The sequence below is a fragment of the Aspergillus lucknowensis genome, assembly GCF_044049455.1.
Source record: "Aspergillus lucknowensis strain CBS 449.75 chromosome Unknown BJX67scaffold_65, whole genome shotgun sequence".
In the NCBI taxonomy this organism is placed as follows: Eukaryota; Fungi; Ascomycota; class Eurotiomycetes; order Eurotiales; family Aspergillaceae; genus Aspergillus; species Aspergillus lucknowensis.
In genome coordinates this window covers 1-10,636 of record NW_027263609.1, presented here as the reverse complement: position 1 = coordinate 10,636, position 10,636 = coordinate 1, and the positions used below count along the sequence as shown (strand labels likewise).

General features: G+C 50.8%; 4 protein-coding genes across 4 annotated transcripts; 2 read left to right on the top strand and 2 right to left on the bottom strand.

Moving 5' to 3' along the window:
• Positions 1-393: 393 nt before the first annotated feature.
• BJX67DRAFT_294629 (ACT domain-containing protein) lies at positions 394-2,585 on the top strand. The gene is made up of 3 exons (XM_071026862.1): positions 394-430; positions 488-1,319; positions 1,378-2,585. Exons 2-3 carry the CDS (start codon positions 871-873, stop codon positions 2,339-2,341), a joined length of 1,413 nt encoding a protein of 470 aa, XP_070881533.1. The 5' UTR covers positions 394-430; positions 488-870; the 3' UTR covers positions 2,342-2,585.
• Positions 2,586-3,621: 1,036 nt separating this feature from the next.
• On the bottom strand, positions 3,622-4,848 carry BJX67DRAFT_385473 (WD40 repeat domain-containing protein; the record flags this gene model as incomplete). Its single annotated transcript, XM_071033864.1, has 4 exons — positions 3,622-3,644; positions 3,723-4,322; positions 4,398-4,736; positions 4,791-4,848. 4 exons carry the CDS (start codon positions 4,846-4,848, stop codon positions 3,622-3,624), a joined length of 1,020 nt encoding a protein of 339 aa, XP_070881532.1.
• Positions 4,849-5,070: 222 nt separating this feature from the next.
• Positions 5,071-7,146, top strand: BJX67DRAFT_366001 (ankyrin repeat-containing domain protein). Its single transcript, XM_071030337.1, has one exon. It carries the CDS (start codon positions 5,520-5,522, stop codon positions 6,942-6,944), a length of 1,425 nt encoding a protein of 474 aa, XP_070881531.1. The 5' UTR covers positions 5,071-5,519; the 3' UTR covers positions 6,945-7,146.
• A 100-nt stretch (positions 7,147-7,246) lies between these two features.
• Positions 7,247-9,390, bottom strand: aspC (septin CDC12). The gene is made up of 7 exons (XM_071030336.1): positions 9,075-9,390; positions 8,988-9,001; positions 8,882-8,924; positions 8,661-8,823; positions 8,292-8,602; positions 7,714-8,222; positions 7,247-7,654 (listed from the first exon to the last, which is right to left on the bottom strand). The coding sequence occupies exons 1-7, from the start codon at positions 9,117-9,119 to the stop codon at positions 7,585-7,587; spliced, it is 1,155 nt and encodes a 384-aa protein (XP_070881530.1). The 5' UTR covers positions 9,120-9,390; the 3' UTR covers positions 7,247-7,584.
• Positions 9,391-10,636: the final 1,246 nt, after the last annotated feature.

The following is a 10,636-nucleotide window of genomic DNA, read 5'->3' as shown; positions in this document are numbered from 1 at the left end:
CTCCGTTTTCTTTTGTGCTGCGTTCCTCTCTTGCCTTTCCTTGAGGACGTTTGTGGGGTGTGTGGGATCGGGAGCTGAATTGTAGAGAATTGACAACGGAGGAGTCATCGCTCAGTGCCCAAGCCAAAGCACCTTGGAAGTCACCTGCTTTCACCAGTCCTCCCCTCAGTCCTCACCACTACCTGACATCGACGTCTTCTGTCATAATTCATACCTTAAATAGCATCATCGGCGTCGACACTTTCCTCCGTCATCCCGAAACCCTCGTTCACTTCTTGATACCATCGCAGTGAGCAATGGCGTAACCCAGGGTGTCGACTGCCAACTCTCGAGTACAATGACGACGCAAGTCATTGTGCCTGGCAAAAGACTGAAGCGAAAAAAGAAAAGAAAGGAACAAAAGGAACCTTTCATCTAGGTTTAGCCCCGAGTCAGTCATCTTGCCTTGTCTTACATTCTCGAAATATACTCACAGGTCGTTTACTAGCCTTACGAGTACGATCAACCTCAGGTCCTCTGCACCTTTATATTTCCCTGTGTCGGTTCCTCACCCGTACCACAGTCTGTGTGTTCAGTTTCTGCCTTACAGCCAATCCCAACTTGGCGATCATTCCAGCTCACTTTCAGCTTCTTTTCTTCACTGGACCCCCGCTGTTCAGTCGTCTCGTGAAAGAACAAACACAAGCTCCAAATATCGTCTCACAGGATGGACCATTCTCTGTCACTAATATCTGCCCAGGTCCAATTTATGGTGAGCTCTACACTCTTTCAAATATCTGCAATTATACCAAACGTTCCTTTGTGGCCCTACCCTTACCTCTCTGGTCATTTGTCTATGTTGTCTTCTAAAAGTCCTACATCGTGGCCCGGATGGAGGCAGCTCGAGCTCGACTTGTTTCGCTAACAACTGTTGTGGAATTGCAGGAAGATCGACTGGCTTTGGTGCATATTCCGCTAGAGCTATACCCATTCTTCTTAGATCCCATTTTACAGGTCCTTTTCCATGAAATCGCTCCGATCACTGAGACTCAGGCTGAGTGTCGAGGCTGTGACAGCCCTGTCGAGGCATCCAGTCATGACCAACCAGCTTTTCTGAATCTCTCAATCACTCCAGTGGAATGTTCAATCATGTGTCCTCGGCAGCTTGCTGATGAGTACTTTGCTCCGTTGGTCGAACGGTTCTTCCAAATCAGCTCGTCCACTCAGAGTCGCCTGTCCATCAGCAAGGATGATTTCATTGCAATGCAGGTATATGGAGAAGGACTTGAGGCTGGCCAGCGGGTTCTTGAGTTAACAACACCATTAGCCATGGCAGGGATGTACGTACAATTTGCTATCTACATGGCTTTACGATGCATACTAATCTCAAAATCTCAGCTCGATCTTTTTCATCTCCACCTACTTCGCCGACTACATTATCGTGCCGCTCAAAAGCAAGTCTCAAGTCATCGAGGTGTTGGAAAACCGAGGTTTTAAATTCGAGACCTCGACGGAAGCGTTCATCAACAACCCTAATGGCACCTTCAGCCCGGTCTCTTCCCTTTCTGCGAGTACGCTGAGCTCTCCGCCGGCCACGCCCCCACCATCGTCTCTCAACGAACTTCAGAAACGCACCTTCTCGTCTCTTCGCCGAAACAGTATCATTCCCTCTGTTGACACATCACTCCGGCTAGTGCAATGTGCTGCCCATCGTCGCTATAGCAGCGACGCCAGCTCCATCGCCATACTCCGTGATGCACTCACAACAGCGCTCGTCGTGGATAAGCCTCGATTTCTCTCCCTTACCCTGACAGCTGCGGACCCGGCTGCTTCCCTACTTTTGGAACATCGCCTTCTGGCCCGTTTCTCCAGCGATCCCACCTCCCCAGCTGAACCGGACGATGACTCTAGTCTTTTATTGGGTTCGAAAGAGGATATACTCTTCCCTATCACGTTGGACCTACGTAAACTGCCTTTGGAGGCCACCGGTATTGTCTGTGGTGTTGCTAGTCGACTGGCCGATGCCACGCACGCCCGCACGGAAGACAACCCAAGCATTTCCACTCCACCTCCACCTCGTGATGGCTCTACTGGACGGCTAAACGACCGCATTCACACCTCTACCCGCCTATCAAAATCCTCAAGTCACAGCCCCGGCCGCAAAAGCACCGCCACCAACCCACCTACGCACCACCTTCAACCAGGCTTGGATACGTCCGTCGACGCCGTGGAGATCAGTTTCCTCAGCACCGCACGCGCAGGGACAATCATCGTCGGTGAACACGAACTCCACCGTGCCATGGATGCCTTGGAGGCTGAAAGTTATGAACCTGAAAAGGCAATCGAGGCTTTGGAACTCTAATAATAGCGGTGCTCTCCCCACCCCCAATCTCTGGTCTCTTCACAAAAGTTTTTGTTTCTGGATCACGAAATTTTCTTTTCTTTGCTTCTATCTCTCTCTGCATTCTTGGGGGAAAAGGGTTCGCGGTACGAAAATAGCCTGTTTGCTTTGTGTTTCTCCTTTGTCACCTGTTCTCTTCTTTCATGATTCGTGCTCCTGCCAAGGGATGCGTAATACACTCAAGCCACGTTGCATTATGACGCATTTTTTGAATGATGCTTTGTCCAATATCTCCACTTATGTAAGTACGGTTGGGTCGCTGATTGGGGTTTGTTTGCATGAGAGCTGGGAAACTGGAAGGCTGAGCAACGTCAGGCGAGGCGAGGCGTTCATATCTTGGATGGAAATGCATGCATCTAGGCAGCTCGCACTAATGGCATACGGCGCATATACGGACTACTATGACTAGAGATGAGATGTGATGAGACAATGCTCGCTGGGGGAAAGGCATGGTCTTCGTTGTCCATATCCACGCCCCACTGACCATGGAATTTAACCATGAGATCATATCATTCCAGCAAAATCTAATTGCTTTAGCCGTAAAGAACAGTATTAGTCAATACTCTCAGCTTACGAACTCATGTTCGTCATTCGCTTATGGATTGTGTAACCTGAGAGCTGGGCCCTGGGGGGCCGGCACTGCTGAATCGTTGATAGGGCAAGATGACCTGCCAAGTACCGAAGGAACGGCGCTTCCCCTCAGCCTCGATGCGGAGGACAGGGATTTGATAAGATGGAAATCAGCTTTCGGATTTGATTCAGCTTCCAAACCCGGATCAGGAAAAGGTTTTTGATGCGCATGGGCCGTGGCGTGGCCTGGTGACAATTTGGAGGCGTGGGTCCTCTGGGAAGTTGATGGATCTGAGAGCAAGAAGGTAATCGCACATATTGCAACGGTATGATTGCTTCCTTGGTCCGCATCCATTACGCGGGCGGAGGAGCGAGTCAGATTCTCAGGTCAGCGGATGCGCACGTGGATATCTGAGTGGAATGGAAGGTCTGCTGTGGCACGCCGCACTGCGGTATTCATAATTGCCGCGGTAGCCTCAAATTTGACGTCTTCCAAGAATTGAAGGATCTGGAGGTCCACGAGATTCCGCGCACTGAACTTTTGGATTGGAAAGCGCGCTCGGTGTTATTCCAGTGGTGGATTATCTGGCGATAACTGAGGATGACAGCAGCACAGCTAGCCCCATCCCATCGCTGTGTCTAAGCCTCCAAGCCATCTCTCATCATCGTTTTTACCGATAAACTTTGACCGTTCCTGCAGCGTCGCAGTTAGCACCAACCGAAGCACGTTGTCTTGTTGTGAACCGGAATCTCAGAAAAAGCAAATACATACCATCGGAGCACCCGCCCGCCCAGGACTTTCCTTTCTCATTCCACGCCACGCAGCTCACAGCCTTAACCTTTTCCCCGGCCGGAATCGCCGCAATCAGCTCTCCACTCAGAACATCCCAGGCAAACACATGCGCAGGATGAGAGGGATCGTCTTTTCCGGATTCACTTCCGCTTAAGACAACCGCGTCAGCTTTCGCAAATACAGACCGGATGCGCAGCTCTGTGTTGCAATACGTTGGGGGCTTCTGTCCTGTGACAGGTGTATGTTTCGCGTTGTCGTTTTGACCAAAGGCCTTCAAGAGCTTTCCGTCATCTCGGTCCAGCATGCGGATCCTACTATCCAGTGTAGATGTCAGAAGGGCGTTCCCATCTGAGGAGTACCGTACACTCGTCACGGGGTGTCCGAGGACATCCACCGTTGTCCGGCCCATGCGGATATCGTAGACCCTCGCGCGACCGTCATAGCTCCCGCTGGCAATGGAGTATGTAGGCATATTCACATGTAAAGACGAGACCGTATCGCTAGCCTCGGTGAGAGTCTGAATCGGCTTGTGGGAGTTTGAGCGACCGTCCCAGATGTTGACAGTGGTGTCTGCGCTGCCTAAGAGCGCGAAAAAAAGGTTAGTTATCACCCTTAAATACGCCGCCAAAATCCAATTCACATCGAGATACTCACCGGAAACGACCACCGCATCGTCCTCCCCAGCAAACTGCACGGCTTCAACCCTCGCGTTATGCCCGCCCCAGCGCCTCGTAGTGATACCCTGTTCAACATCCCACAGAAACACCTGACGGTCTCCTCCAACGCTCGCGAACCGAGAATTATCCGACGCAACAGCAATATCTAGCACCGAATACCCGTGGGCCTCATATTTCTGGATTGGGGACGTCGTCTCGATGGCGGATGAATCGCTACTATTTGGGATTGCACGAGAGAGATGTACGGCTCTATCTGAGGACCCTGTTAATATATAGGTGCCGGCGCCACCCGAAAAGGTCACAGCGTTCACGGGCCCTGCGATAGATATTAGAAATGGGATACGGCCGGGAGTCTGTTTGAGTGTAGTACCATTATGAGTTTTGAGGGTGTGGGCTAATTGCGTGGGGAATGCCCCTTTGGCGGTCATTTACGAGGCTGGAAAGACTTCACAATGATATCACAGTGATCAAGTTCAGAGATCAGAGCATCTTGTGAAACTGTTCTGTTTGAGGCGTCTGGATGGATCTGCTGAGATGAAACCGAAGCTGGAAGGCGGAGGAAGCAAACCTAAACTGCGAGAGGCCCGCAGGTCCCCGGTTCGAATCCCAGTTCGAGCCACTTCTTTTTTTTTTGTTTGTTTTTGATCTCACCACAACTGACTGGTACCACTCGCTCATCCTCCGTCCGCGAACATGTTCAATCGTCCCGCTATCTACGCGCATAGCACCACTTAAGTTTGTGATTCCTATGATATCTCGCGGTCGGGGGCAAGAACGCCTTCCTCTTGCTATACAATACAGCGCATCACAGTCCCACCTGGCGGTCACTTCGCATACGGACTGGGTATTTATTCAAGCTGAATGACTCCGCGAGAGCAACAACGGCCAATCTCTTTTTGCAGGCTGGACAAGCGCGGGCGCGATTCAGTTTTGTCAAATTCTCTCGGAGTATACAAATTCCAGCTAGCTCCCTCAAGGCCTCGTATCAGGCCTCTAGATCGATCACCTGACACTTTCGTAGGCATCCTTCAGCTCATCTCTCCCTGAAGCAAGATACAGATTCTGCATCCTTCCTAACTCCATATTTCTACTAATCCTTATGGAGGAACACACGACGAAAGAGCCACACCCAACAGAGTCATCAGACTCCAACCTGACTACTGACACTGACATCCATTCTCGCCTGAGAACTGTAATATCTTCCCTCCTCACGATATGGCGCGAAGGCGGCCCAAACTGCAACTCAGAAACCCAACTACGCAAAGAGCTGGAAACCCTTCTCCGACATCCAGACGCTGTGCTTGACTTCTTCGACCCCGATTTTGAGCCCCTTATTCTTCTCTCCGCGCAGGGTAAGGAGAACGACACGCTTTTCAAACTGCTCATCGCCCACGACCCAGATGCAGGACCGAACCCCGACTTCCCAGCCCCAAGTAACGAGGTCCTTTTCTGGGCGTCGACGCACGGCCATGCATGTCTCGTGAAGAGACTCCTAGAAGTAGATGGAATCGACCCTAATGTAATGGATGACGAGGTGTACGGCGACGGCGAGACGCCGCTCACTTGCGCAGCAGGTAACGATGCGATTGAAGTACTGCGCGTGCTGTTGGATGATGAAAGAGTTGACGTCAACCTCTGCCCCAGTTGGGGCAAGGGTACGGCTGAGAATGGGAACCGGCCCACGCACACGGCGTTGTGGTGGGCTGTGACGGGTGGGAAGGAGAGGGCCGCGAGACTGCTCGTTGAGCGGGGCGCAGTGCTTCCCCGAATTGACAGGGAGGTTATGGTGCGCAGGATGCTTTTTGAAGGCGTGGAAAAGGGGTCGGTGACTATTTTGGAGATTATTCTCAGATCTTGTTCAGAGGAACGTGAAGCTGCTAGGGCTAGAGGTCAATGCAGGATTAACAGCGACATCGGTGAACCGAACTGGCTATGTTGGAGCAACTATCACCGCCGGACACTGCTCTCCCTTGCTGCTGGGGCTGGCGATGTATCTGTCCTTAATATTCTCTTGCGATACACTGAGAACATCTCGGGGGCACTGAACGTCCCGGACTTATACGGCCGCACCGCGATATGGTACGCAGCTTCAGGAGGGCACGATGAAGCGTTGCGGGTACTGCTGCCTTATGTCGATAATCCCCGGGCGATCAATTTTATGGATGAGGAGGCTAGGAGTGCGCTCGCGGAAGCAGTTGAGCAGTTGACTTCTCGTCGTGAGTATCCTGCGACGCACCGATCCAGGGCTCTGGCGCGAAGAGCCGATGTTGTAAGGCAGCTACTCAATCATTATTTGGTTACGACGGAGTCGCTTGGTGATGAGCAGATTGCGACACTTCTGGGGCGCAGTGTTAGAGGTGAGTATGTGGAGATAGTAAAGGAGCTTGCGAAGAAGGATGGCCGTGTTAATCGAGGATCAACGTATTTGGATGGTAGTAAGGAGAAGACACTGGTTTCTTGGGCGGAGGAAGGTCAGCATCAAGAGTTGCTTGATTTATTGCTGGCAGAGAGTGTGGTTATATAGGTAAGCTTGGCTAGTTGCCTAACTTATAGCCCTCCTGTTGGCTCCAAGCTACAGAATAGAAATTGAACCGGAAAGATTGAAAATATAGCCTTTTATTTAGAATTGGGTTAGTCTATCTACGATTGGATTGGTGGCATAAAGGACGTCTATCAGAGCCTTCTTTCCGCCCATCACAAAGTTTCGTGGTGAAGCAAGGTATCTACCAGAGGTTTGAATTACTGAAGTACAATGAAAGAGATGGAGGTCGGCAGCACACAGAGAAGGGTCGAGTCTTGACAACCGGACCACGGTGCTTCCCCAAGCGTACGATAATTAAATCTGTATTGAGATGTTACGGATACAAGAGGGTTATTATCAAGGACGTAGACAAACCATCGCTAGCTACCAGCAAGCAAATTCAGAACACAGGTCCAGCCAGACCGGATGGGAGGCCCGATAAGGATGGTGAGCTTCTGAGTACAACGCAATCCGAAAATTGTCACGGTGAAATCAAAAGGCGAATAATGATAGGAAGGAAAAGAAATGGCCAAGGGGTAATCGATAGTAAGGCCATATTAGTCGACACGAATGCACACTTCTGCTTTTTCCACCGTCCGTAAGACAGCCACTACCGTCTGCTTCCAGTGCTACAAAAATATGTTTAACGACGGCCATGGCTCCGAGTGGAGGAGCCCTGGAGGCCATCGATCTCTTGCTCGAGAGCTTTGATCCTGTTCTCAGGTTAGTTTGACTAAAGCACACAGAAATTTGTAGGGCCAGATTAACGAACGCAGCATGAGTAGCCTCCAAGTCTTTGTTGAGGCGGTCCCGCTCTGCAATGAGCTTCTGCTCCCACTGTCGGAATCGTGATTCTTCGACCTTCACTTGTTCGGTGAAGCGCTTGCGCAAGTTCTCCTCCTCTTCCTTGAATTTGGGGTTGTCGAGCTTTCGGGGCCGCGCCTCGCCGAATTTTCGGGTCTCCATCTGTTGTGCGCGGTATGCCTCGTAATGCTGCTCTTCAGTTGTGTGAATGAGATCGAGCATGTGGGTACGGATGAGAATTGAACGCAGCTTCTTGAAGTCGCAGTGTTCTTCATCCTCGACTTCAGCTACACCCCAGGCGTATTGACGGCCCTTAACGACACGGCCATCGTTAGTCTTCACATCTTTCTCGGAGCCGATCACGGCGAAAGGCATGGCAGCCATGAGGCTGCGGGCGTGGGTGGCGGCCGTTTCATCGTCCTCTTCAATGGGAGGCGTATAGATCTTGATGCCCTGAGCTTCGATGACAGCTTGAACCTATCAACAGAGGTGTTCTGGTTAGTTCTAGGTTTAGGCTGAAAGAATATCTAAAATAGGGAATCTCACCCTCTGCTTGTAACGGGCGAGATCAGCGGGGCTGAGAGTATCAGCCTTCGCAATAACGGGAATAAGATTGACACGAGAGCTCAGACGCTTCATCACCTCAATATCCAGAGGCTTCAGGGTATGTCCCGTGGGGCGGATGAAGTACAAGCAGGCGTGCACACGCATGTCAATCTTGTCCGTACGGCGGGGCTGCTGCTCTTGCAACATGTAGGACTCATGCTGGTCGTCAAGGAACTCAATGATCGGTTGCCAGGAGTCGCGGTTGTTGACATAGTCACCAAATCCGGGGGTATCAATCACAGTCAAGCGAACTATTCGGCACAATTGATGTTAGCTAATTCTCGTAAATCGAGACCGTGTGGTGTGAACCTTTGAAGAACTTCTCCTCGAGTTCGGCCTTGGTGATCTCAATCTCAACGGTTCGGTCGACCTGCTTCTGATGGCGGCGCTTGTGATCGGCGTAGTTCTTGATAGTGGTGGAAAACAGAGTGTTGATGAACGTGGTCTTTCCGAGCCCTGATTCTCCAGCAACCTATGATTGTATTAATGCATTGCCCATAAATGCAAACCCGACGACAAGTCAAACGCACCATGATAGTGAAAGCCGCACCCCGCTTAGCAACGATCTTGTGTCTGAATCATGTCCGTCAGAACGACCTGGCTACTTGTAACCAATATGTCGCACAGTATACATACCGCTGATTTGGGAGCTGTTGAAGAAGAATTTGTGGTCAGCATCGTAACTATTCTCCAAGAGATCCAACTGCCAAAGCTCGAACTTACGTTGGCAATGCCAATGGGCGAAGCGGTCTCGTTGATGGGAGCCATGACGTTAAGGGGTCGACGAGAAAGGAGCTCCAAGTCAATCGGAAGGATTACAGTGCAGCAGATTGAAGGGCGGGCTGAGGAGTAGCAAGAGGGAAGGCGAGAAGAGAGACCCTTCAGGAGCTGAGAAAAGTCGGGGAAAGAAGGGTGGTCGTCGAGAAAAGAATGGGAGACAAGAAGAGAGGAGCAAGTCACCCACTTCTTGATTGTGCCTGGTTGAGTTTAGTTTGACTCCGGGTGCCCCTGAATCCAAGGACCAGAGCTCCCAACCCCGAAGTCACGTTTTCTTGGAATCCTGATTCTCGAGGCAGCAACGCTAGTGACGTTCGGAGCCGGGTAAATAAGTTGATCCGAGATCTTATCGGGGAGGCCGACCTTTTTTTTTTGCAAGGCAGAACAAGCAAGGGAAGAGTGATTGTTGAGGAGAGCGACTGTCTAGCTGTCGACAATGAAGACCGATTTTAAGGTGCGTCCCAATATTACGTTGGAAAGTCGAGCCGCAAGAGTGGCCTCGAAACTTCAACATTGCTGACAGAAGCTTTAGTTCTCAAACCTCCTCGGCACAGTTTATCGCAAAGGGAACCTGCTCTTTACCCCCGATGGAAATTGCTTGCTTTCGCCCGTTGGCAACAGGGTTACAATATTTGACCTCGTCAAGTACGTCCTACCCTATTAGCGGTGTATCTTAATGTGCAACATCATTCTAAGCTGACCGTCAATTAGTAACACCTCCTATACTCTTCCTTTTGCGCATCGAACAAATATCCATCGCATAGATCTTACTCCGCGAGGAAATATCCTCTTATCCGTGGATGAACATGGCCGCGCCATCTTGACCAATTTTCATCGCCGTATCCAAATATATAATTTCTCGTTCAAGGGCCCTGTTTCGGCTCTCAGATTCTCTCCGGATGGTCGTCACTTTGCCGCTGGAGTTGGACGTCGGCTGCAATTATGGCACACCCCCGAAACCCCAAGTGTCGGTACCGATGGTGAAATTGATTTTGCCCCATTTGTCCTTCACCGAGACCTTGCCGGCCACTTCGATGAGGTCCGGCATATCGAGTGGTCGAGTGATTCCCGGTTCTTGTTAACCGCCTCGAGAGACTTGACGGCGCGGGTATGGAGCTTGAATCCTGAGGACGGTTTCGAGCCCACAACTCTTTCTGGACATCGACAAGGTGTGATAGCGGCATTCTTTTCAAAGGACCAAGAAATTGTAGGTGCCCACGCGTTTATGCTCGGACCCATGTACTGACTCCAGCGAGATTTACACTGTGAGTAGAGACTGCGCCCTTTTCAGGTGGGAGTATGTCTCCAAAAAAGACCCAGATACGATGGAAGATACAGCCGAACCGCGCTGGAGGATCGTGAAGAAAGAATTCTTTCAACAAGCGCACGCCACAGTTAAATGCGCCGCTTTCCATGCTCCTTCGAATCTGCTCGTCGTCGGTTTTTCGAATGGGCTGTTTGGCCTTTATGATCTGCCAGAATTCAATACGATACACCTTCTGAGGTAG